This window comes from Cricetulus griseus (assembly GCF_003668045.3).
Source record: "Cricetulus griseus strain 17A/GY chromosome 1 unlocalized genomic scaffold, alternate assembly CriGri-PICRH-1.0 chr1_0, whole genome shotgun sequence".
NCBI classification, from domain to species: domain Eukaryota; kingdom Metazoa; phylum Chordata; class Mammalia; order Rodentia; family Cricetidae; genus Cricetulus; species Cricetulus griseus.
Genome location: NW_023276806.1, coordinates 143545800 through 143573575, shown reverse-complemented (window position 1 = coordinate 143573575; position 27776 = coordinate 143545800). Strand labels below are relative to the sequence as shown.

The 27776-nt window shown below is 38.2% G+C and overlaps 2 protein-coding genes across 19 annotated transcripts in view; one reads left to right on the top strand and one right to left on the bottom strand.

The window, feature by feature from the left end:
• Positions 1–1700: 1700 nt before the first annotated feature.
• On the bottom strand, positions 1701–10525 carry Glipr1l1 (GLIPR1 like 1). The gene is made up of 5 exons (XM_035451362.1): positions 10331–10525; positions 8335–8577; positions 3723–3823; positions 1831–1916; positions 1701–1729 (listed from the first exon to the last, which is right to left on the bottom strand). The coding sequence occupies exons 1-5, from the start codon at positions 10523–10525 to the stop codon at positions 1701–1703; spliced, it is 654 nt and encodes a 217-aa protein (XP_035307253.1).
• A 2308-nt stretch (positions 10526–12833) lies between these two features.
• Caps2 (calcyphosine 2) overlaps positions 12834–27776 on the top strand; it is a 39558-nt gene continuing 24615 nt past the window's right edge. Inside the window, exons 1-10 of one of the 18 annotated variants that reach the window (XM_027392406.2) lie at positions 12852–12903; positions 15235–15372; positions 17100–17152; positions 17464–17570; positions 19141–19190; positions 21829–21874; positions 21962–22072; positions 23814–23987; positions 25261–25383; positions 27422–27489. In XM_027392406.2, coding sequence (XP_027248207.1) covers positions 17493–17570; positions 19141–19190; positions 21829–21874; positions 21962–22072; positions 23814–23987; positions 25261–25383; positions 27422–27489 — 650 coding nt within the window. In that variant the 5' untranslated portion in view covers positions 12852–12903; positions 15235–15372; positions 17100–17152; positions 17464–17492. The other 17 variants (XM_027392412.2, XM_027392402.2, XM_035451683.1 and 14 more) reach the window with 17 other exon arrangements.

Sequence of the window (27776 nt, the reverse complement as noted above, 5' to 3'; positions counted from 1 at the left end):
TGCCAGTACATGTTTCTAGAACGCCTCTTATGTTAGAGGTCTAAGTATCTAAAATAGGCAAAACCACAAAAAAAATTAACTTAATTTTGACATTCTACCACTCCCAGTTTAAGTTTCTGAAGAAAATTCAATTTTTTATGTGAAGGTTTGAATATGATTTGTATTGCTATAGTGATACTTGTCCTAAATTCGTCTCTCCACATCTAAAGTTTCTCCTCAGTTTTGAATTTTAATGGGATCAGGTGCACCTTAGAAATTCATTTTTTTTTCATTTGTTCACTACCCCCCATTCACTAGTGTGTTTTCATGTACACAGTATGAGAGAATGAGAGAAGTGTGCTTGGCCCTAAACAAGACATTTACTCATACACTCCGAAGATGAACAACATTGCAGATAAGCAAGAGCAAAGAATATAAGAGTTAGAAGATAAGGAGAAGAAAGATGCAACATCTTCTTTTGGACTAAACCCAGTCATTGCATGAAGAACTCTCAGCAGCTATTTGTACCTACAGTGGGTCCCCAAAAGAATGGGCTTTTCAACAGCCAAGTAGAATGGAAGAAGGGACTTACCCTTTGCCTGCCCAGAGCTATATTCTACTGGTAGGTTCAAGAAATGAGGGGATCACTGCCTTCAATTGTGTGCCCATTGATGACCTCAACAGGCTCAAATGGGTATTCCCAGTCCAGTGGTCACAGAGATGACTCTTGTTAAAGTAAATGGCTCCCAAAATAGAAGTGTAAGTCATGAGTGTGAGGAAGTAAGTGGCAGGGATGAGGGGGGTTTGATAGGAAAGAGAGGGAGAATGTGGAGGTGGAGGGTAATCAGAGTGGATTATATAGAGGCATGAAGCTGTCAAACAGCAAAATTAATAAATTAATCAATAAAAAAGCTGATGATGGAAGAGAAACATGATTTAATCACATTGTGATGGAGACTTTTTTTTTTTTTAGCTTTGAATGAGGCACTAATCTAGTAACAGCACGTAAATGATGGTGGCTCTAAGCATATGCCATTAAACATGTCAGCAATAGCTGCTTTGAGCACAGAAGCCAACTCTATCTCAGTTGTATTTAATTTGTTTTTTGCCTTTTTACTTGAAAGGGGAAGTATCAGTGGAGGGGGTTGTTGTACAATGTTACTTTATGATGTGCTACATTTGTTTATGCTGTGAAACATTTTATTTTCATGATGCAAAGATGTGTTATATTCTTTTATGTTGCATTTGTTTAACTCTGTGAAGCTCTATTACTTTGCCTGCCTAGAAGACCTGATTGGTCTAATATAGAGCTGAATGGCCAATAGCCAGGCAGGGGGAAAGGGTAGGCTGGGATGGCAGGCAGAGAGAATAGATAGGAGGAAAAATCTGGAAAGAGAAGATCGCAGATCAAGAAGGAGGAGGACATCAGGAGCCAGTCACCCAGCCACACAGCAACCACAGAGTAAGAAGTGAAGAAAGGCATACAGAAATAGAGAAAGGTAAAAGCGTAGAGGCAAAAGATAGACAGGATAATTTAAGTTAAGAAAAGTTGGCTAGAAGCAAGCTAAGCTAAGGTTGGGCACTCATGAGAAAAAACAAGCCTCCCCAACACAGTAAGAGTAAAAAAAAAAAAAAAAACCAAACAATTACAGGGGGTAATCATTTGAACTAAATGGATTCATATATAATTTATATATACAAATTATATTCTTATATATCCTTTACATTCTCATAGGAACAGTCAAGTCATCTAGAAATTAAAACAGAAAGGGCCAGATATAAAAAATTATAATGAATTTATGGAAACACTACTATATAAATATGATGTATTACTTTTTCCTTTTTGCTTACCGCAGAGATTATTCCTGCAGTCCCCCTTTTTACACATGGAGCAGGGTTCTCCTTTTGTGTAAGGACTGGTGTTTATTTCATTTCCTCTGCAAAAATGGAGGGCATTCATGAGCCAATGATGGTTTTTAAATTCTTAATCTACATTTATGCAAGCTGTTTGCTACCTTTCAGTGAGTCACAAATGTCAAAAAAGAAAAAAAAAACAGCAGCATCTATTGTTTGATAGAAGACTCATTTGCTATGTACTAAGAAACCATCAACACTTTCATTTTTTCCTCCCCTTCCCTTACTTTCCTTTTTCTTCCTTTCCTTTATCTTTCTCTCCCTCTTTTTTTTATCTCTCTCTTCCCCAACCCCTGCTTGCCCCTTCCTTCTTTCCAAAAGCTGAATTTTAAGAAAGTGATATTGTCCTGTAGTGATTTTCATCAGTGGTTAATCTTTCTCAATTTCTTCTTAAAAATATGATGCTGCATGATAGCAGTTGCACAATCTTTTTGCTATTTGGAGAAACTGTATTCAGCCTGAGCTTTTAGGGCAATATTTGCCATTCTTGTTTTAGCTGCTCAATGAAAGACAGAAGAAAGAACAGCAATAGATTACATTTCCATCTCCCTATGCCATAGCTTTCCTTCTTTTCATCCATTCTATGTTTTTATTCTTTGTGCTTTTATTTACAAATATTTATCTTTAAAAGTTTTGTTTGTTGAAGAATCACATTATCACCCATTTAACTATTCCTTTTATATGAATAGATATTTGGGTTAGAGTTCTAAAATTTCATTTTTAGACTTCACTGTATTTATATATTCATTTGAGTAAAAACTCATCCATAGAGCATTTAAAAAATACATTCTTTCCTCAGAAAAAGTGCTCTTAATAACATAGTCTAGGGCTGGAGAGATGGCTCAGAGGTTAAGAAGACTGGCTGCTCTTCCAGAGGTCCTGAGTTCAATTCCCAGCAACCACATGGTGGCTCACAACCATCTATAATGAGATCTGGTGCCCTCTTCTGCTGTGCAGATATACATGGAAGCAGAATGTTGTATACATAATAAATAAATAAAATCTTTAAAAAAATCTAGCTCTTTTTCTTATTTCATTGTTAATGTTCACTAGAGCCACATTTGCTAACCTTTTTGTGTTTTAGATTTAGGTAATCTTATGGCAGTTTATCTTATATTACCTTTGCCTCTGTGTTCATGTATGTGGAGACCAATGTTGGGCATCTTTCTCAATCACTCTGGAGTATGTTTTCTGAGAGAGTCTCCCACTGACCCCGTGGCTCATTGATTGGCTTGGATGACTAAGCCGGTAAGCACCAGGAATCTTCCTGACTCTGCCTATTTGGTACTGGCAGTAGCAGTGTTAAAGGTATGCCCACTGTGCCAGGCCTTTTCTATGGGTGCTAGGGACCAAACTCAAGTCCTAATGATTTCAAGACAAACATTTTCCTGGTTGAGTTATCTTCCCAGCCTCTACCATTTGAACTTAAGAAACAATTTCTATCATTTCTACTCTTATGTTGAAATAGTTCCTGAGAGGAGAGGCTTTGCATTTAGGCAACACTCTGTCGATATTCTATTTTCACTTTTAAAATTAGTTTTGCAGAGGGAGACTTCATCACAAATACTTTACGGTCTAGAATAAAATAATGTTTTGTAAACATTGGGGTTTTTTGTTATTGTTGTTCTTTTGTTTTGAGACAGGGTCTTTCTATGTAGCACTGTTTGGCCTAGAACTCATTATGTAGACAAAGCTTGCCTGTACTTCAGAGATCCAACTGCCTCTTCCTCCATAGTGCTGGAATTAAGGTGTGCTCTACCACACCCAGCTTTGTAAACATTTGTTATCAACTTAGAACTTTTTTTTTTTTTTTTTGCAAATTGACTTACGGTGGTGCATAATTACATACAAATAGTGCAGCTGAATATCCCATGAGATTAGGACAATTTGATACTGCACATCCAACTGTGAGTGTATTGGCCCAAACTATCTAGAAGAAAAGGAATTGAGAAGTAACATATTAAAACAATCCATGTACACAATTCATTATGAGAATATGTATAATATTAATTATGCTAAAATATATATTTACTACATTTTTCCTAATATCTAACACATTAAGTTATATTTTGTTAAGGCAGCTTTCATAAGGGCAATCTAAATGGTTTTCTTTCAGATATATAATCATAAACCAAAAGGATAACTTAATAACTCAATCATAATATAATCCATTGTTAAAATTATAATTTCTTCTGGATAACTTAGGAAAAATATTTGAATTTTCTCTAAGGGCATATTACAAGAAACATCAAAATCAGAATAGGAATGAAAATAACAATTTACTTTGTTCTTAGGAAAAAGTGTGTTAAATTGATAGTGTATTTTGAAGTTTGTAGCTTTAAATACAATCCTCCCTTTGTCAAGTCACAACACAGGTATAGATTAAGAGCATGTGAAGTTTTTTTTTTCTTAAAGTCAATGAAAAGAATGGCAAATTTTAATAATTTTAAGCTGCAAGGAAAACTAATTTCAAAAGAAGCAGGCTTGTATGGAAAATGGACTATAAGAAAGAGATGAAGACGTGATGAATATTTCTAGTCCCTTGCATCAATATAGAATGGAATACCTCCTATTCTCCAAATGAAAAGACAAGGAGATATTGTATGTATCTCCCATGGAAAAGAAATAATCTAAGAAGAAAAATAGAGTCAACAGACTTTCTTTTTAAACTTTTTAGTTTCATTAAGAAAATGAAGGAAAGTATTTCACAGTTTGAGATGATAGCCAATTCTTTTCTCATGGTTGAGGTACAGCTGTAATTCATTGTTTTGCTACACATTTGAATGGATCTTTAGCTGCTTGAGATCCAGCACGGCTCAGTTACAGGCACTTTGCTTCATGCCTGTCTCAGAGTGGCAGATCATTTCTGAGCTAGTTTCTCATTTAATAAAATTAAGATTAGGCTAATTATGAAGGGGATCATGTTCATTTTGAATATCAAAAAAGTTTTTGAAACAGAACAAATGCAAGTGTATATATTTTCAATTAATATTTAGAGTCTGATTTATTAAGATCCGGACTACAGAGTTCTATTTTCTTAATGTATTTTCGTGTGGTGTGTTGTGTTTGTTCATGTGTGTGTTTAAGTTCATGGGTTTCTGCATGTATGGTAGCAAGAATATCATTCTCTATCATAGTATCTGGAAACAGTGTCTCTTATTAAAAGCCTGCTGAAGTCTGGCCAGAGAGTCCAAGGGATCCTTCTGTCTCTGCTATGCTTCTTCCCAAACCCCTGCCAGTACTGAGCTTATAGTCATAGATGGCAATGCCCAGATTTTTACATGGTTTCTCGGGATTTAAAAAAAAGTCCTTATGCTTCCACATCAAAGGGCTCTTAAATATTGATCCATCTCCCCAGTCTGCTTAGTATTATTTAAATGTGATATTTTTAGGTTTGAGAATGGTAAACATGTATTGATAGCATGTAGCTTTGAAGTGTGGCCCATCATGAAGTGGATTAGACATAAAACTTATATACATATGTTGAATTCAACTTTAATGTGAAACAAGTGAATGACAGATGCAAGGCATTTTTTAACCAGTTTTACTTTAACAAAAAATAATTATCAATACATAGTTGTTGAACTAGCAAGAAGAATGAATCTATTCCCAGTTATTTAATAGCTTTTTTTTTTTAAATCAGAGATTTGGTGAAGAAGAAATGGTCCGGGTTTCATGTTGTTATTCCACGTAAGTGATCATGCCAGTGAAGAATAATCCCACATGTCTGACATAACAGTTTTAAGATGTAAGGGATATCTGAGAATGTGTTATCTTTTCATTACAACAGGGGAAAGCACAAAGGCTTGGCCTCAGAACATTAGGTGTATGTCTCTCTTCTTTTTATCAGGATACTTGACATTGGAGCCCAGTGGAATATTCCTTTACACTGTGTGAATATATGTCATTGTGGTTGGGTTAATTAATAAGCTGACTGGCCAATGGCTGGACAGGTGGTTAGGCAGGACTGGCAGACAAAAAGAGAGCATGAAGAAGAGGAAGAGTCTCTGAAGTCTAGAAGTGATGCAAAGGAAACAGGAGACAAACTTGCCATACTGAGAAAAAGTATTGAGCCATGTAAAATGTAAGAATTAGCTAGTAACAAGCCTGAGACATTGGCTGAACATTTATAATTAATAATAAGTCTGAGTGTGGTTATTTGGGACCTGGCTGGTGGGAAAGAAAAGTCAGACTACAGACCCCAGTCGTCCAAGCAACAGAAAATCTTGTCTTTACCAACAGCATCTACTCTGGTGCCTGGGAAAGCATCTAGACATAAAAGAGCACCCTGTTGCTAAACAGCAAACAGAAGTTCATAAAACACAGAAGCTGCAAGTTCCCTGCTTCAGTGAATCAATGATAAAAACTCAACATGCTCAACATGTTGTTGATAATACCCCTAACCATTCAGGATATTCACAGGCTTCTTTAAAAGACTGTTACAGAGCAGCATATAAGTGCCAGCCACTGTGCTCCACCCTGCTGATACCAAGAGGAACTGGTTTGCCTTGACAAGCACATAAACAATCCAATAAATGGTGTAACCTAACAAAATGATTTTGGTAAAATACTAAATGTTATTTCAGTTTAGATGGATGAGTGAGTTTGATCAAACAAATTAGCTACTTCTGTTGCTTTTAGCAGCCTATGTAACATGTCTAGGAGTAAGGCTTGGCCAAAATGCATTTCTCCTGCTCATTGATATGTAGAAATCAGGACGGACTTATATTTCTGTATGCAGCCACAAAAATAAGAAGAAAAAGTGTAAGAAATAAAGTTTTCAGCATCATCTAGCAAAAGTTAATGAATCAATCAATGGGGATAAGAGATGACCTATGCAACTGCAGTCAGCTTATTGGCTTCCAACTCTTCAGATCATAACGAGGGAGGGGAAAACCAGAAACAGCCTGGAGAATTCACATAGTTGAGAAGGTCTGAACTGAGAGTCTAGGGAGAAAAGGTAGGCAGAGATGTTAGAGGGAACAAACTACGGTGGTCAAAATACTGTGATGATAGGAAGAGATTCTCATCTATTCACAAAAGTATTAAATGGAACAAGTGTGTGGAGAAGATACTCCAGGCTCAGGATAGAATCATCCGCAAGAATTAGAGGCCAGTAGCAGAGCCTGTCTCCATGCTCCATATTGGGACACTTTGTAATTCATATGTTACTGGAACTAAAAAAAGTCTTGACTCAATAGTAAGAAATAATTAGCCTTGAAATAGTCACTACTTTCAATTTTATGGCCCATATTTTTAAAAGGAGGAACTCAAAGGAGCAAACAAATTTTTAGTAGCTTACCTTAGTGGCACTATATTAACTCAGTAATATTTATAGGTTTGCTCTAAAACCAGTACATCACGAAGTAAACTTTAATCTATTTGTCTTATAGTGACATTGATAAAAACATGATTAGAAATACAAATATCTGAGTCATAATGAAGGCAAGGATCAACCCAATTAAATGAGCACACAGCTAACAAATGCTACAACAGTAAAAACACTAAAATATTGATTACTGCTAGGTTTTACTTGATTTAAAAGCTGAACAAGAGACTGGATATATTAGGTATTTTTACTAGAAATACTAAAACAGCTGCATATGGTGACTCATACTTTTATCAACACTTTGGAGGCAGAGGCAAATGGATTTCTGCGATTTTGAGGCCAGTCTTGTCTACATAGAGAATTCCAGTCCTGCCATGGCTACGTAGTGAGACCTTATAAAAAACAAACAAACAAATAAAAAAATTGAACATTTAAAAGAAACTTCTAGAAGGGATACAGGATAAGTGTTGGAGGGAAGAAAGGGATGGGAGAATATGATGTAACTATATTTTAATTTCACAAAGAAAAAGTAAGTAAACTATTTCAAATTGGTGCGACATTGGCATGTGGAAGAAATGATCATGAGTTAAAGACACAGTAATAAAATAGCTAACTGAGCCCAGAGAAAAACAATTCCATAAACAAAATAGAGGCATCAAATTGGCATGGCTCAAGCACAGGTCCAACATTGGTAGCAGGACACCAGGAAGAGGGGAGGGAGCAGGAACTATTGTAAGAAACAGCAACCCATATGTGTTTTGATCTACAGACTTAGTAAGCTAAGCTCAAGATTCTATAGCACAAGGAATGTGAAGATGACCTGGGCGCCCTATGCAAAGCTACTCAAGACTGGAAAGACATGAACACAGTCATTGATGTGGAAAAGCCACAGGGCTGAACAAGCCATCACAGTAGATTTCTTCTTGTAAGTAATGTGGAGAAAATGGCAACAGAGTAGCATTTTTTAAAGATCAGAAAAACTATACTCAGTACATGGTATATTTAAGAAAGTGGAGGGTTTTTTTAATGAATGTATAAGGAAACACTTAAAAAATGTTTCTTGTAACTAAAGTGAACACAAGAACTAATTATAATAACCTGTCAGTACCTACCTGTGTATAATGGCCACAAATTTTAGAACAGGTCATATTATCAAAATTATAGTGTTCATTTTCACTATGCCAAGAAGAAATAACTTGTTTTGGTGTACTTTGTACTCCACCTAAATATATATTTTCTCCCACAAAGTCATGACCCTCAATGCATGCATATCGTTTTCTAGTACAGGGGTTATGTGCAAACTTGCATTGTTTACTCCATGATTTGGCCAGTTTTGCTAACTCCTTATCCCATTTCTGAAAAAATAGAAAAAATTAAATTGATTAGTACATATTTGTTTACAAGAAAACCATTCTAATAAATGTAACAAACCAAATTTCAGTTAATTTCAGCTCTTTAGTAAAGACATCATTTTTTAAAAAAATATTATTTTAGTTATTTATTACTACACTCAAATACCTGAAATAAACAACTTAAAGAAGAAATTACTTGGGAGTCATCATTTCAGAGGGTTCAGGACATGATGTTCAGCTGGTGCCATGTTTCTGGGCCTATTCTGAGGTATCAGGAGATTTTTCTTGGTGAACATGAAGTAATGGGTGCAGGAAGTAGCCAGGGCAAGGCCCTCCCCAACCTGGTCTTTGTAAAGACCAACAATAACCCTCTAAACTGTAACCTCTCCTGGGAACACAGAGCAGCTGTGGCACTAGTGTCAGATGCCTCAACTCAACTTTCTTTGCCTCAACTCAACTTCTCCTTGCAATAGTGGGTTTTTCTCCCATTTTTCTCCTGCTTCAACTTCTTCTTTTTTATCATGACTAACCACTTACTTTTTTGTACCTAGAGGTCTTGGTTAGTTTTTTTTTTTCTTTTGTCAACTGATATAAGCTAGTGTTATACAAAGTGAGGAACATTAAATGACAAAATGCATTCATCAGATTGCTTGTAGCAAGTTTGTAAGACATTTTCTGGATTATTTATTGATGTAAGAGCTCCCAGGTGACTAGAGACAGTGCCACCACGGGGCAAAGGGTCCTGGGTGGTGTAAGAAAGCACACTGAGCACACCTTGGGAAGACAACCAGTGAGCAGCATTTCTTTATGTCTTGTGCTTCAGTTTCTTCCTTAAGATTCTTGCTTTGAGTCCCTACCCTGAGTCACCTCACGAAGAGTATATGGTAAAATAAATCCTTTCCTTCCCAAGTTGCTTTTGGTGACGGTGTTTATTCAAGCAATAAAAAACCAAATTAAGACACCAGGTATCACCATAACTACTTTTAACTACTCAGGGGTTTTCTTCCTGTGTGGAACTCTGTCCATCGCCGTCTTCTGGCTAGTTGGATTGACACTGATATCTCTGCCTTCATTGCTCCCTATGTTGATATCATGGCATAATGCTGACCCCACCCCTTGACAACTGGCACGATACCTAACCAGCCTTCAGGCATATACTTAGACAGTTCAAAGGGCCCTTACTACATGGGTACATTGTGTGTGCACTAAGCAGCTTCGCGGACTGCGTTAAGTGGCTTCGGGGACTCTGTATGCAGAAACAGGCGAGCTGGGGCCACTCAGAGCTGACCAGTTTCAACCTCCCCAAACTGCGGAGCCTCATTCTAAACTAATCCCTTTCCCAATAAACTCCACTTGGGTTTGTGGAGTTGTGTGGTTTGTGTTTATTCGCTCGAAGTTGCAGCAAACAATAATGCCCTATATCTGCATTACTCCTATCAACAACCCCTCCCAATAACCTCTTTTCATGGTCTCTGATGTCCCTCTTAGTCAAAGTCAGCAATGGAACTAGACTGCGTTTCAGTGGTCCTTGATGCCCTTCAAATGTCTAGAACCTTTATTTCTATAGGTCTCCCAAACAGTCATGACTTAGACACAGAATGACTGCCTGGGTCTGTGACAGAAACGTTATGCCTATTTTAATTAATTGGAGAATCATATGAGATTCAGTTAAAATACAAACAGAACAGACAATGGATTTAAATGCCCTCTCCTGTTTAAATTAGTTGTTTCGACAGCACCCCGGTCCCATTCTCACCAGGATATTCATATCAGCTGCTGAGGGTTTGACTTTGCTTCGAAATTCATTATGGGAGTCGACACACTCCTTGATAAATTTCGCGTCATCGATCGCTGGCAGCTTAGGGATATCGAGCAATGCTTTGCAAAGTCTGCTGGCTACCAAACATAGACCTAATGTCCAGCAACAATTAAGTTTCTTCATCAGGGCCATGGAAGGACATAGGGCATAGCCCTGGTGAATATACCAGAACAGGGATTACACTCTACCCAGGCCCTGCCTTCTGATTAGGCATTCTGTGTAGTGAGCTGTCTTCAGTGTTGCCATGGAGACTGATGAACAGCCAGAGTTCTTAGGCACAGGAGTTCTGAGCCACTCACTGAAAGCCTGAGGCGGCTTCTGGTTGGTTCAGAAAGCAACCAAAGTGCTTCTGAAGAGCTAATCATCTCAGTAGTGTCTGGATTGTGAAAGGGGATGTTACAGGGAACTGACAAAAGGCCAGGCACTTGGAAACAAAATATTGTGACTTTGCTGCACATACTGCAACCAGGAGACAGAGGTAGGAACCAGCAACTTCATTTGGCTGAATGTTTTAAATCTAGTTATTTGTTGTTATTCACCAACAAACCAGAAGTTTTCTGTTACAGCTAATGATAATTTTCAGTATTCCTAGGTGACTATCTGTAATACTTAGGTTGTTTAATTTAATATTTAGGTTATTTACAGTGCCATTTCATTAAAAGTAAATACATGTTTACACTCACTGAATATTCTGTCCTAGTCAGTTAACCTCACTAGCAAAACAAATAACCAAACACTCATTTAATGAAACTAGTTACCATTTGTTCCTTTACCAGAAATTAAGTTATTAGATGAAAATAGAAACAAAACAAACAAACAATAACAACAACAGCAGCAAATCTGAGGATCCTAACAGAATTCCTATGGACATGTTTCTGATTATCTGCGAAGGAGGGCTTTCTGTGTGTACTGCTGGGGTGTCACACACATAGGAAAGCTGAATTTCTCACATCCCACACTACAATACAAATAGAGGCGTTCGTGTTATTACAGGTACACACTTGTGTATATACCTTCATGTCTCTGCCATTGTATTACCGGACTGTGGCTGACACACTCGTCCTATTGGTGGACACCTTGGTTCAGCGACATCTATCAGCATGGCAAAGATGCTCACTCCTTGCTCTCTTCAGTCTCTCCTCATCTTCCTGCAGGCGCCACATTTCTTCATTGAATCAATTGTTAATTTAAATTATGTCCATTTCTGTAGCACCTGCCCTTCTTCCCTGATTTTTCTCTAATATCTAAAACAGAGACATTAAGCCTTCAACAAAAGTTTGTTGATTGAATAAAGAAACGAGCATGCTATTTTTGTTGTTGTATGTGTTTTAACTTTCTTGACCACAGAAATTGTTTCTCCTTTGTCTTTTGTCACCACAAAGGGCCTAATAAGCATCCCTGATCCCATCATTGATTTAAGAGGCAATGATCCTTAGGCTTACATATCTTACTTTTTCTAATCTTTGCCATATTAGCAGATTGTGGGTGTTTGGTGTGTGTTGACTAAATGAAAGTCTGAGTGAACATGGAAATAAATATTGAAAACATGAAGTTCAAATGAAAATTTTGTAGTGACTGGAGATGGCCCCGGGGGTAAGACTGCATACATATTATTCAACCATGAGGCTCTGAGTTTGAATTTCCAGCACCCATGTAAAAATTCAGGCTTATAGCATATAGCCCCAGCACTGGGGGAAGGGAGGAGACAGAGGAACCCTAATGAGTTTTGTGTTTGTTTTTGCTTTTGTGACAGTGTCTCATGTAGCGCAGACTGTTGTTCTTCAACTCACTATGTAGCTGAGAATGATCTTAGACTTTGGATCCCCCGGCCTCCATTTCCTGAGTGCTGGGACTAACCATCGAAATAGGTTTGTGAAGTGTTGGGGATCAAATCCCACCTCAGACATGCCAGGCACCCAGGCTAACCTCCACTTGTGGTAAGTTGTTTTTATATCTTCAAAATTGGGAATTTTAATTTAATAAACTTCTTTTAATAAACTTGAAACATTCTTGTTTTCAAGAAAGTTAATTTTCAAAAGATACTGAAGTTAGCAAAAAAAAAAAATCCATGCAAATTTAAGCCTCATAAGATTTGTAGATCTGGCATTGCATTGTCGAAGATACCACCTATTGTTATCAGAGTCGAATTTCACAAATATGTTACCTAGACTTGTCCCTTTATGGCCAGCAGATCTTTGCAACCCAACCAGAAAATAACAAAGATTTGGATTGGAAAAATTGGTGGTAGGTATGTTGTTTTCTCCTGAAATATCTGGACTCTGGACATGTGGTAGTTGCTCTGTGAAACAATGTTCAAAGGAATTCCATGAAATTAATGATCCATCAATGGACATGATCCTTGCCGGGTTTTAGCGCTCTCCTGATGCTGGAGGAGCTTGCTGTGAGTGAGTCCCTTCCCATGTTCCTAATCCAGTCCAGGGTTTAGGACAGAGCTGGTGTCTCAGGTCTGGGAGCCTACAACCTAAAGAAGAAACTCTTTAAACATCGGGGTGAGATTGCCAGCTGGGTGGAAGGATGGGAGGCACAGCTTGGGGCCAGAGGTGGCCAGGAAGGAGCTAAGGACTTGGCGTTGAAGCCCCTTTTATTACTGGGGAATTTGGAGAGGACAAATAGGAAGCCTAATGAACAGCTCCTGGTTGCCTAGCAACCCGAGAAGCTGGTCTAAACTGTTGTGTTTGCTGGGAACTGCCCCGTAGGCCTGCCTGTGGGAAGCTCCCCGAAGGAAGTTCTTGGTGGAATCTCCCTGGATTATACCACTTCCAATCCTTCTATTCCGGGGTTTCACCTAACATTGTTAGGTCAAGTGAACTTGGCTTGCTCTGTGTCCTTAGCCTGCCTTTGAGTCCTGCATGAAGGGGATGTGAATTCCTTTTGGGCCACTCCAGGTACTGGGAAGTAAGATTTTAATTGAACTGGGAACAACTTTTTGTTCAATTTCAGATCTGGGTTGGTTGTCACTAAAGATTCAAGGTGGACTTGGCCCGTGTCCCTCATGGAACTTAAGTACTGAACTCCTTTTTTATGAACCAGATTAAATTCCCTTTTTCTCTTCCATTCACTTATGTTCTGACTTTTAAAAATTTGCATAAACAAACCAAAAGTCACTGATACTTTTACTGGGAGAGAAACAATAGTAACTGGAGGTAGAAATGGTCAATGTTAAGAAACAAGCAAGGGTGAAGCTATGACTAGTGGTTAAGAGCACCAAAGGTTAGTCAGCAATAGAACCTAAGGCTAGCAGCAGCATCTCACACTCACAGTGGTGTGAGTGGGCCAGGAGCCTTGCCAGCCCTCACTTGCTTTTGTAAGTTCTTTATGTATTTCAGCCCAAGTGCAGGCATTGGCATGCAATCCAAAGCTCAGCTTTCAGCCATTTACATAAAATATCTATTCTTGAATGGACAACCTTAGGTTTTAGGCTTTAGTCCACACAGCAGATAGCTTCCTGAGGCCTTTGTTTTCTGGACCAGCAAGGGTGGGATTTTGGAAAGAGATCTAGAGCCTGGGTGTGAATTAAGGCTCTGTAGTAAGTGGCATGAGGTTAAAACCAAGTGACATTCATTTTTCTGTGTCTCAGCTTGTTCAGTGTAAAAGTCAGATTCTTGGGAGATTTTAGGTTTAGAAAATCCAAATCTAGATTTTCTAATTGGGATACTGGTAGGCACATGCTAACCCCTATAGCAACATTTCCCTTCCAGCAGTCATATTTTCATCTGAATGAATCACTTCAAAAATGAATCAATTTTATGCTGTCTCATTCTGAGTACTCAGACCTCCTAATTGACTGAATTCTCTCATTTCCTATGCTTTCTACTGAGTCCTGAGATAGAAAGCAAGCAGCCTCAGTAGTCATCACTTTCATAAGCTTGCAGATTTATTGGAGTCCTTGGTGCTATTCAGAACTACAAGCACCTTACCCCATTGTTTCCAGAAAGACTTGTATGTTGGCACTGTGATTGTCATAGATGTAGAGAATTGAATCCAACATGGTTATATCCCAAGTGTATATTGTCATTAGAATGAATTACTATGTTTATTGAATAAATAACTATTTATTAAGAAAGTATGTTATACGAAGGTCATGCCAGCCTTTGTGGTTGTGATCTTACATAGGATTTCAGAGTGTTAATGACACCAGAGAAGCACACGGGACAGTAGGAGCAGGACTTTCTGGACTTTTTAATTTCCTCTTCTTATTGATGACAACCAAGTCTAGTGATTTGAAATGTCACAGTTATTTGCAATGGCAACAATACTTACTAAGGTATGAAGTTGGGAGGCTAGTAATGTGTCAGAGAAAGCCTCACATTGGCTGCTTAGCATCTGCATCTTAACTCTGGCTTGCATATTAGTTACTGTTCTATTCTGTGAAGATACACCATGACCTGGGCAAGGAATAAAAGAAAACAGTTAACTGGGGCTTGCTTGCAGTTTCAGAAGGTGAATTCATAACCATCTTGGCAGGGAGCCTGGCAGCAGCCAAGCAGGCATGGCATGATCAGTAGGTGAGAGATTACATGAGGCTGGGTCTGATGTGGGCTTTAGAAACATCAAAGCACACCTCCAAAGGCAAACTTCCTCCACCAAGGCTACACCTCCTAATCCTTCATAAACATTCTATCAACTGGGGACCAAACATGTAAGCCCATGGGAACAGTTCTAATTAAGTTTACCACAGCCTGTCAGTTGGCATGGCCTGGGATGTTAGGCAGGTGCCAGAACCACTGGGCTAAAAGCCTACCCTACAAATGTGTGATATGGCCAAATCATGGACCTTAGGCTTAGAACATAAAGCATTGCTTTTTTTTTTTTTTTGAAAGGTCACTGAAAAGAGAGTCATCTGAAGTGTCAATAGGAATATTTTCAAGTTTGATGATTGGTCCTGTTTTCAGAATGTGTTTACTCTTGGTTACAAAATATTCTTGAATTTTCTATTAGAGTAGGATTCCTGGCCTAAGGTGAGTGGTTTTTTTTTTTTTTTTTTTTTTTTTGAGGAGAAGGATCTCTGGGATGGGGTTGAGAAAACAAAAAAGATAGGTACAAAAGAATTGGGGTTAGATTACCATGGGCATGAAATAATAGTGATAGTGGCCATCTACTAAATGTTACCTCATTCCATCAGGAAAGAAAGGTTCTAATATTCAACTTATTTTGCACATGATGAACACTGACTCAGAAAGCTTAAATTCTTTCTTCAGCTTCAGTCATGGGAACTCAGCAAAAATCAGAATTTTAGTATAAGTTTATTTGACTGAAGTGGACACTACCACCATATCCTTTTAAAGAGCAAATAAATAAAACCTGAAAATAACCCCCAGCTTGATATAAGAAGTGGGAAAGAACATTACTTGTGGGGAGGGTCAGTCTCTGTGACCTTCAGGGGCACCTGAGTGACCAGCTACAGGAGGCAAGAGGGCAGTTCTGTTCAACCTGACTCTGTATCCAGGGTTGGTTCAAACTTCTGGAGGCTGACCATGAGTGGCTTATTTCTGGTGTATTTAGGCTCAGCACATTTTGATAAAAATTATTTTGGTCACAATTAAAAATTTAAGGACAGATAGATTCATTTGATTTTTATTTTTTACCTGTTGACAAGTTGAGTATATTTAACAAGCAATATGTTCCTTTACATCCTTACATCATTACTAATTATAAAGTTTGGTAGAACTTGTTATTAGTCTACCCTGACAGTATCAAAATCCATAATGGCTTAAGAGATGAATATAAAGAATAATAAGCTCATGTGGTAGAGGAGACAGGCTGATTATTAGTGTCCCAATTTTTCTCTAAAACCTTAGAACAGCCTGGGTGCCTTTAAATTATAATCTTAGAGATCAGTGCACAAATTTTGTCTGGAACTGCTAAAAACAAGCAACCAGCAGGACTTATTCCTTTTGGAGGTCCTGGAGGAAGAGTCATTCCTTGTTGATGGGGGAGGTCCTTCTGTGTATATGTTTGTCTTATTGGTTGATAAATAAAGTACTGTTGGCCAATAGGGAAGCAAATTAGGTGGAACTAGGAGTCAAGGAGGATTCTGGGAAATGTAGTAAAGATAAGTTTTGTGCATATGGGGTAGGGCCTAGGCCTGGCCCAGGATGATGTGGTAGACTTTGGGGAGCCCCTTTTGAGGGCCTTACCCTGCCTGTAGAGGGGGGATGGCTAGGGGCAGGTGGGATGTTGGGGGGGGCGGGGAGGGAGAGGGAGAAGGGATTGACATCTGAAGCAAGCTTGTTCCTAATTTGAACTAATAAAATAATAAAAGAAAAAGATAAGTCTTGTGATCCAGTCTGGAAGTGACATAGCAGGCAGACTCAGAATATAAGCAGGGACAAGCAGGAAATCGTTCTCTTCTTCCTCTTCCTCTCTTCTCTGTGGAGCCGCCATGTGATCCCGGAAAGAGGACGCATTCTGCCAGCGTCCTCGATAAAGTCTTTATAAAATATATACATTAAGAAATCCCAGTCATTGGACAGCAGCATTGTACTTAACATTAATCTCTGTTTGTTATTTTGGGTGCCCACGTGGTGGTGGGACTTGGGCAGCTTGGCGGAAAGATTTATCGTTACACCTTGACCCTTGTACATTCTAGAAAATTCACAGTCTTTCCTATGCTTGGTGGCAGGTGCGTAGTGTCTGTGTATCTCTCAGACTTGTGATTTCATATTTGCTTCTCTGTATCACCTAGATCCTCCTGCAATCCTCTTTGAAGAACCTGTGTGGATCCAGCAAGCCCAACAGGTTAACTTTCCCATATCAGAAATTTAATTTAATCCCACCTAAAATTTCCCTTTGCCATGAAAGAGGCATATTCACAGCGCATAGAGATTAAGATATGGACCTCTTTGATCATACTTCATGAAGACTTCCATGAAGCATGATGCATTTTCATCACCCAAATGGTTTTAGTTTATACAATCAATAATGTTTTATTGCTAGCCATACCATTAAACACAATAACTTCTTTCTATGGAAAAGTACTGTGCATGGATTAGTTAAAAGTAGAATGAGAATGACCATTTTGCATTTATTTTATCTTTTTTAAAGTGCAGCATATTGCATGAGAAATACACACATTTGAATGGATTTAGAGGTCAAAGGAGTGGCTGCGTCTAGGAGCCATCCTCGATTATTTTCTCGACGAAAGAATTCACTACACGTATGTACACCCTAGAAATGTCCTCTTATAGAATGATCCCTTCAACTGCTTCCACCATCCTTTACTCCTGTTTTTATGACTGTCTCCACTCACAAATATTTGGGATCAGCCTTTTCTAGATTTGAAAGTCTGGGGCCACCAAAATTGAAGATAATCATTATTTCAAAATTTGCCATTGCTTGATTTTGTTTTCATTTTAAGATTATTGCTTTATTATTATTATTTAAACAATCCCCATGTGGGGCTGGAGAGATGACTCAGTAGTTAAGAGCACTGACTGCTCTTCCAGAGGACTGGGGTTCAATTCCCTGCATGCCACAATAAATAAAATGAAGACTTAGCTCAAGAGACCTCTAGTCTTACAGATGAGGTTCATATTCCAATGGTGTTAAACTCAAACCAGGAAAACATTTAAAGGAAGACCATAGACATTTAAAGCAGAGAAGGTGGAGTGTAGCCAAAACAAAGGCTTTACTGGAAAGGGCACCTTCACTCTCTGAGTGTTCAGGACACTGAAAGGCAAAAATGTGAAGAAGTTAATGACACTAGTGATGGCTATAGACTCAAGCCACAGAACTATGGATCAAATAGCAGTCACCAACTTTCTATTTGTGTGTGTGTGTGTGTGTGTGTGTGTGTGTGTGTGTGTGTGTGTGTGTGTGTTTAAATCCAAATTAAGATGTTTGCAGAGCAAATCTTATGTTTTTATGTTAGTTATGTAGGAAGGGTATCAGGATGTGTATTGTGAGGGTCCTCCTTCTCAACTCTCAAGACCCCCCTGCTTTGTATTTCATGGAGTAAATACAGTCTCTCTTGCTGGTATTTTATAGTGATTTTTATTATTTGTTTATTGATAATTTCATACATGAGTACTATATTCATATCATTTTCTACTCCCTTACTTCCTTCCAGCTCCCCTGCTCCTCAAACTCCCTCCTATTTAGCCTCTTACTCTTTATTATAATATGTATGTATATAATTTATAAATATAACCTACTGGGTCCCTTTAGTGTTGTTCATTTGCATATGTACTTAGGGCTGATTACTTGAGATTGGTTCACTCATCAGGGACTTTTCTCTGGAGAAGAGGGATCTCACTCTCTCAGCAGCCATGAATTGCCTGCAGCTCTTTATGTAGGGACAGGGCCTTGAAAGATCTTCTCCATCCACAATGACGCATCAACTGGTGTTGTTATTTTTCAGGTCTTGTTTAAACAACCATGTTGATGAAGTTTCATGGGTACAGCTTCCCTGTCATGTATACACCTAACAGGAGCCATCCTAGCCCTCTGGTTATCAGTCTTCCTGCCAGCTCTACAATTGTCATTGTTTGAGGGCCCGTCTTCCTCAACTAGCAGAGTGCTGGGAAGGTGGACATTATCTGCCTTAGTTATTATTTTCTCTGTGTCTTAATTACAACAGGGAGAGTCTTGGGAGACACATTTTTATGGTGTTTATGGAAACAATTATAGTTGTCTTTATTGCATCCAGTCATAATTTATCTTTTAATGTCTAATGCATAATGATTCTCTCTGTCTCTGTCTCTGTCTCTCTCTCTTTTAAATTAAAGCAAGGATGGACTTCCAGATCACGGGCAATCCAGAATCCCTGTCTAACTATGTAAGTTTCATTTCTTCATATTTTTATTGCTAAACTGGCACATATTTGCGACACTTTGAGTAATTAAAACTGTATATGTATATATTTTATTGTGAACCACAGAAAAGCCTGCATAAAGAAAGCCTGAATATCATCACTCCAGAATTAAAAAAAACCTCTTTTAATAGGACAGTAGGGATATGGATATTATTTTGTTATTTTTTTTAAGAAAGAAGGGAATATTTTATTTTATATTGTTTGAGTCTTACAATAGCAAATGAATCTCCCTCAGTTTTTAGATATAGCTAGAATAAGGTCATCTAGGGATGGAATTGCCACCCACCTATTCCTGCCCTAAGTCTATTCCTATATTTTCCCTGTTAGCCAGCAAGAAATGAGACAGGGCATTTAGAAATAAGATGGTGGCTGCATTAGTATACCATAGAGTCTGACTATTCTGTTCTTACTTAATACTGTTCTCACATTTTCCTGAAAAAATACATTCATTCTTAGAAAACTCATTTTTGTCTTTTTAAGATTCAAGTTTAATTTAAAATAATATATAACATCACAAAACTGTATGAAATTTAGGAACTCTGTAGGGTATTTTAATATATGTATAAATCAGGGTAAGTATCTACTCTAGATGCATATATTAAAGAAATGGATAGCATTCTTCATCTTGTGAGTGGCATTGTAAAAGTTATCTAATAGTAACTACACCTGTATTTTAAGCTGTTATGGTGAAGAATATGAGATTCTAACCAATATTATTAAAGTTTTATTTTCTATTTAGACTATGTCATATATTATAGTTTTACACATTTGAAAAGTATAAAATACTCTAAAGTGTATTTTTCATATAGTTTAGATATGCAAGACATGTAATGTGCTAGGTTGAACCAGGCCACATTAATACATTTGGAGACTAAAAATAAGCAAAGTTAATAATTTCATCTGTTTCTATATGATGAATACCATTATCTTCAGCTAGACATGAAATATAAGTTATGTTTAAGTAAAAAGTTATGCTTACATACTGAATACACAATATAAATTATGTAGCAAGGGGTATGTCAAGGAGAATGTAGCAAGTGGTCTTCTAGTTGTGTGCTAATTTATGCTTACAGTAGGTGTGAAAATTTACTAAGTGTTTACTATTCATTTTTAATTTGCTCATTATAAAAATTAAATGCATGTTGTTTATCAAAGCTTTTGTTAAGTAAATTATATATAGAAAGAAATTTACACAGCTAATAAAATATTTAAGCTATTATAAACTCCATTTAGCCAATTTGTATGCATAGAATGCTTTGTTTGTTCATTTGTTTTTCTCTCAATATCTGTAATCAGCCTATGGCTGTAGTGATGAATCAGTTCCAATGTGAATGTTGGTTGATATTTTTATTTGCTACAAAATATTATGAGTGATTTCTTGTGAAACCAATTATGAGTGCTTAAGATAATATTGCTGAATATTCTCTCATGCCACTATACTGATAGGTTTTGTATGTCAACTTGACACAAGTTAGAGTCATCAGAGGAAGGAGCCTCAGTTGAGGAAATGCCTCCATGAGATCCAGCTGTAAGGCATTTTCTCAATTAGTGATCAATGGGGGAGTGCCCCGCCCATGGTGGGTGGTGCCATCCCTCAGCTGGTGGTCCTGGGTTCTTTAAGAAAGCAGAATGAGCAAGCCAAGGGAAGCAAGACAATGAGGAGCACTCCTCCATGGCCTCTGCATCAGCTCCTGCCTCCAGGACCCTGCCCTGTTTGAGTTCCTGTTCCGGCTTCCTTCAATGATGACCAGCAGTGCTGAAGTACAAGCCAAATCAACCCTTTCCTTCCCAGCTTGCTTTTTGGTCATGGTGTTTCCTTGCAGCAATAGAAACCCTAACTATGACAACTACCCACTACTTGGCAGCCACATAAATAGTGTGTTTCATTTGTTTTGCATTATTAATATTTCTCCCTCCAGCTTTTAAGTCTCAGAAGTCAACAAAACAGTAAAGCAATTCGTGATTCATAGTATTTGCTTGATTTCCATGCAAACAATGCAATGCTGGCTGACCTCAAGTGGACAGAATTGGATAGACACATGTTCACTTATAATATGACACAGAGACAGATCTTACTAACCTGCTATATGCTCACCTCAGCAGCACACAAGATACACTAGGGAGTGTACAATAGCAGAGCAGGAAAGCCATTAGGACAATGGATTTTGGAGTACTTACTGCCTTTGTTCCTTTCTAATGTGTCTGTATTTGTGTGTGTGTTCTTCATCTGTGCTTCAGGGAGCCCTTCTCATTCTTCCAAGTGCTGATGACAAGCAGCTGCCACATCTGCCTGGAAAATACCTTGGCACTTATTTAGCCCCACCCTTGTTCTGAATATAATTTATTTAATTATAAATTTGTACACTTTATTATTATATTTATTTTGTTAATAAGCAAGTTATTTAAAATAGTGACTATTTAATAATCAATTTGAAAAGTTACAAAACATTTTTCAAAAAACTACACTTCTGGCTATGCAGTTGTAGCAAACACACCATATTAGCTTAATTGTGACTTTGTATAGATAATGTACTTGATAATGATTTTTCTGTTTTGCAGACCCACCTAAAATTTTATGATCTGTATAGATTATTTCTTTTAGGGTCCCACCACTTGATTTGGGAAGCCTTATTGACTCTGATGAGGAGGTAATTGTAATGTTATATTTAATATAATAAATGTTTGACTGCAGTAGCTCCTATGAGCATGTACCATCATTCCATTTTATTTTTTAGGATGATTTTTCACAAACACCACCTAGTACACTGAACGTTCATCTCAAGCCACCACAGTTGCCTTCTGCTGTGGGTTGGGTTGTGCCATATACTCAGCATCATCTGAACGAAGTATGTATTTCAGTGGTATAATACACATCACTTGGGCTGTACTCGGCTTCAACTTTCTGCCGACTGTTCTATGCTCTTCTTGGTTTACACAGTTTGCATATAAAGATTTCCAACAATTTTACTGTTGCAATAGTTTCATAGTTTTCAAATACTGGAATGGTATTTTAAATAATCCCTGTAAAGTTGGCAAGTTATAGGAGCATTTAAGTATGGATTTCAGGAATTTAAAACAAAATTGTGAAATATGAGATCATATCTTATTATTTGAAAAGCAGAAGAGTGATTTCTTAGAAATTAGTTCAGACTTTAAGCTCCTAGAATATTATGGAGTAGGAAAATAATTAAGCTTAATCAACAAAATAATAATAATAATACCACTATTATTGCTATTGATCTAAATTTGCCCTCAGCTGTTTTTTTTTTTTCTGTTATATTTGAACCTCCTCAAAACTTTCCAAGGGTGTGTGTGTGTGTGTGTGTGTGTGTGTGTGTGTGTGTGTGTGTGTACACACACACAAATACACGCACGCACACACTCAGCATCTGTGCCTATCTAAGTCAGGACGACTGTCCACTGACTCTATTATCTCTTGCTACCATGGAAATTTGACAAGCAACAACAAAACACTAGGTGGTAAAATATGGTAATACTCTAGAAATGGCAACCAGTGCTTCTTAGCATTGTTAATCTTTAATTCCTAGGACTGTTTTGATCAGAATGTAAAAGACCTACATAAATATCTAAGGAAGAAAACCTGGATGTTAATTCTTTTGTAGTAGACCTTCAGCCAAGCAAAGAGTAAAGGATTCCAGAGGCCAAGTACCCGTTCTGGTCAGTTCTGTGCTGTCCTTTCTATTTGGAACACAGACTATGGTAGTTAGCATCTTTAGAGCTAAGTGCTAAAGTAAATGGTAAGCCTGGCAACATCAACAAGAAAAATACTATTTAAAAACAAAACCAAAACCTTTTTCTGGCCAGGCAGGGCTGGCACACACCTGTAATCTCAGTGCTCAGGAGACAGAGGCAGGTGGATATTGTGAATTTGAGGCCAGCCATGTCTACAAGGAGACTTCCAGGACAGCCAGACCTATACAGAGAAACACTGTCTCAGAAAACAAAACAAACAAAAGCACAAACCAAAACAAAAATCCCAAAACAAAACAAAACCCACCCACCCAGCCAAACACCCCCCCCCAAGTCAAACAAACAAACAAAAAACCCCAAACAACAACAACAACAAAACCCTTTTCTGGCTATCAAAGAGAACTTTTAAAGACTTTGATTAGGATGCTGAAGTGTAGCTCTTCACAACCAATGGCATCTGGCAGGGGTACAGATGGGGAAGGATGAAGTTTTCTTTAAGAGGTTGGTCACGTTTGACCATGCTCCAGTGAGTATATGGACAATACAAATTGGGCTTGGTTTTTTTAAAGTATTTTCTTTCTTTCTTTCTTTCTTTCTTTCTTTCTTTCTTTCTTTCTTTCTTCCTTCCTTCCTTCCTTCCTTTCTTTTCTTCCTCCCTCCCTCTCTCTCTTTCTCTCTTTCTGTGTGAGTGTGTGTGTGTGTGTGTGTGTGTGTGTGTGTGTGTGTGTGTGTGTATGATAAGGATTTCAAGGAGGACCTGGGAAGAAGACTAGGAAGTGAGTGTGATTGGTGGTTATGAAGTAAAGTTCCCAAGTAATTAAAAAATTATGAAAAATACTTTTCTGGTGGACAGCATACTTTTTGTTTTGCCTCTAGGAACAGGACATAATACCCGAGGATCTGCCAGCCCCAACAGGAAAATACAAGCTAAAATATCAGCAATATGCAACTGAAATGAAAGAGGGTTATAAACAGTATATTCAGAGAATTGCAGACAAGGCAAAAATAACTAGCATGCAAGACACTTCAAGAAACAAGGTGAATGAAAAGGTAACATGTCAACCTTGGTAAAGTATTCATGAAATTTAAAGTGAACAATACCTATGTCTTAGAAATATCATTTCTGCTGTTAATTTATTAAATTTAACACTGAGCATTTGTTTCAATAAGCCAAGGCTATTTAAAGTCTTTTATGTATATCGATTAAGTTAATCTTCAAGACAAAGCCCCATTGTCAGTATCTTTCAAAAGGATTCCGATACTCTCATATGTGTGACCTTCCACAGATGGACAGTGAGGAGAAATCCTTGAGGAGAAACACCTTAAGTCTGTCAGGTTCTTCAGTAGTTGTTTTGTTAGTTAAGGGATGATATATCTCACATTTATAGAAAGTTTTTGTGGTTATCCTTTTGAAATCCTCAAGACTCCCTTAGTACTTCCAAATACATCTTTGTGTAGAATAAGCTAGCTCTGCATGCCTGCTGGCAATTACCCGGCTGGGGCATGTTGGAGTGGGAGATGAGGGAAGAAAAACACATGGACACACAGAAATGCTGGGATTGGGTAGACTGGGCTCTCAGTGGAAAACCCACAGCACTCTAGAAGCTCAGTTTATCATATAGAGTTGCCACAGGAAGGCAGGGTTATTCATCCTGATAAACAAGCAGCTGCAACTATTGTATGTTGCTCAACGAGGCAGGTTTAGCTAATCTACAGAGCAGTCTCTGTAGAGGAACATTCCTCAGGCTGTAGACATCTGCAGGGAGAAAGCTATGGTGGACATTTTCTGCACACCTAATCTGCATTCACACTTGGACCAGGAGGGAAGGCTTTGCCATTTCACTGTGCCTACCCTGGGAAGGCTTTGAGACCTCCCATGAGGCTGAGGCATGGCTCTGCCCATGTCAACCACACACATTCTCTCAGGACTTCATACCACACAGGACTTCCTCTCCTTGCCACAGGAAATATCCATATTTATTAATATTTTAGGGACCCAATTTGTACAGTGGTAATTATGCCCATTTCTGTCTTTTACTTAATGTTTACTGTGTATCAGGTACTTTATAAGCTTTAAGCGTTTACCATCTCATTTATCATTTTTTGAAATAGCATCGACAGTTATTCCCAATTTGTGGCTACAATGAAACTAAGAAAGGTTATCTAGCTGAGCAAATAGAAGACCTGCATTCCAAGACAGGCTTGTACTCTTAATTCTCTGACAGCCTCCCATCTGTTGATTGGTTATCTTCTCCTTGGTTTTGTTAAAAGCAGGCATTGTGAATATGTGCCTGATGGTTCATCTGTTGTCTTCATTGTGTAGCATGACCAGGAGGAAGAAGCCAGTGTGGATGACCTTGTGACTTTGGACAGGAAAGCCCTGCTGCAGCAAGGTTATGCAGATAGCCCTTACCACATAAGGAACAGTGTGAGGAAATCAGATGCGGTAAGCCATTGGCAGTTTCATTTGATAAGTCAATAAGGTATTTACCCTCACAAGGTTTTACAGTTATAAGTGAATAAAGTGGTATAACAGTGAGTTTTTTTAATAAACAATTTACTTGTGTTAGGTATATTTTCTGAGGAAAATTTGTTTTGTATCATTGAATTTGTGAAAATTTAGTTTACTCTCTGTTGTAATTTAAGAAAAGTGGCAGAGGGGGGTGTTATTAGGGAAAGGGATCATGAAAAGGGGAAAGGGAAGTGGGAAGACTAGCCTCTGGAGTCAGGAGCAGCAGGAGAGGGGAGAGGAAAGAGGGAAGAGAGAGAGAGAGAGAGAGAGAGAGAGAGAGAGAGAGAGAGAGAGAGAGAGAGAGAGAGAGAGGGGAGAGAGAGAGAGGCGGGGAGGGGAGGGAAAGGGAGAGAGGGAGAGGGAGAGGGAGGAGAGGAAGAGGATATGAGGTGGGCAGGTCCCTTTTAAAAGGGAACACAGTGAATGTGCACAGGGGGTGCTCCTAGTAGCTGCAGCTAAGGACGTATCTTGTCAGAACCCCAAGGCCAGTACAGATGCTTGAACACTAACATGCTCAAAATATTAATTGGCTACTATGTTAGCATGCTTTGAATTTGACAACACTTTCTTGTCACAAAAATAAGCCTAATATTTTGATTTACATTTAAGATTATGTTTTAATTGCAACATTTCTTCCTTTGCCTTTCTCCATCAAAACCCTGCCTCGAGTTGACCCCTTAAGCTTTAACTCTTAATCTGTCTCTCAAAAGAAATATTTTAGTGTTTACAGTTGCATGAAAAGCTGACTAGAATTGAACAAATCTTCCAATTGGATATTTCCTAAAATGTAGCAAAACATATCTCCAAGTGAGTTGGAAAGTGGAAAAATAATGTGAAGACACTTTTTATAATTTTTAAATAAATTTTTTCTTTGAGAATTTCACACATGTATACAATGAAATATGATCATACTTGCCCCTATTTGATCCCTGCAACTTCTCCCCTTACCTCCCACAACCATCCCCTTCCCAATTCAGTATCTTTTTGACAACTTACTGGAATCAGTTCTCTCCCTTCATCCTGTGGGTCCTAGGGATTGAACTCAGATCATCAGGCTTGACAGCAGGTTCCTTTGCCTGCTGAGCCACCTCATCGGCTTCCTTTAGGTTTTTGATGAAAACTGAATGATTTCAATTCTGTTTGTCTTCTCTACTGTGATGTGTTTAGACAAAGTTCTCCCTTTCTCTCTCTGTAGGATGTGTGTGTAAATGGAGTTCTTAATGGGTCTAGATAATAAAAAGCCAGAGTCAGATATAGAGGGAAACACCAAGAGGAAAGTATCACCACATGTGCGTATGTGTTCATGCTGATGATCGGTCTCCCTACAGCAAGCTGAGATGGGGTTTGCAGGACACGTCACCAGGAGGCTCCTCCTTTGTTCTGACTGGGAAACATAAGGCAACTTGTTGGAAATGGAACATGATGTCTACTGAAATTCTAGTGCATTCATTTTTAGGGAATGGTAATTTCAGATTTAATGGGGCTGGAGAGATGGCTCAGAGGTTAAGAATACTGGCTGCTCCTCCAGAGGTCCTGAGTTCAGATCCCAGCAACCACATGTTAGCTTATAACCATCTATAATGTGATACAATGCTCTCTTCTGTCATGCACGTATACATACAGATAGAGCACTCATATACATAAAGTAAATAGGTCTTTAAAAAAAAGCCTGGTGGTGGTGGTGCACATCTTTAATCCCAGAACTTGGGAGCAGAGGCAGGCTGATCTCTGATTTGAGTTTGAGGCCAGCCTGGTCTACAAAGTGAATCCTTGGACAGCCAGGAAGACTGTTACACAGAGAAACCAGAGAGACCCTGTCTTGAGACACAAAATAAAAACAAAACAAAACAAAATTGAATTTCACATTAATGATAGTCATCTATACTTATGGGAAAAATCAGAGATATTTTAAAATGTGCCTTAATTGTTCTGCTTTGTGGTTAATAAAGTTGTTTTTATTTTATCTTCTCAGGAAACTGTGGCTGCAGAGAAGAAGAAGCAAACTGTTGTGGAGCAAATGATGCTAGACCACTTATCCAGGTGAGGCTAGTCACTCATAGCAGGCCTCTATTCTGAAACTGACTACCAAACATCTTTTTCCAACAAAGTACCGGTATGCTTGCCAACCAATGAATAGCTGCTAGCAGTTCTCAAACTTTCCGTCCACTGCACTCTTTTCATTTTAGTTACTTTTTTTTTTTAAATAAAGCACTTTGAGATGAGTAGAAATACTTACCATTCAGGCTGGGGAGACAGTTCAGTTTGAGAAATGTTTGCCATGTAATCAGTCATGAGGACCTGCTGTAAGTCCTCAGAACCACTGTGAA

Bases quoted from the DNA above. Each gene is read 5' to 3' on its own strand.
- Glipr1l1 (XM_035451362.1), bottom strand. From the start codon at position 10,525: ATGGCCCTGATGAAGAAACTTAATTGTTGCTGGACATTAGGTCTATGT. The intron at 8,578-10,330 runs GTGAGAATGGGA...CTATTTTTTCAG, and splicing joins CAGCTGATATGAATATCCTG to AAATGGGATAAGGAGTTAGC. The intron at 1,917-3,722 runs GTAAGTCAATTT...CCATTTTTGCAG, and splicing joins GTATGTAATTATGCACCACC to AGGAAATGAAATAAACACCA.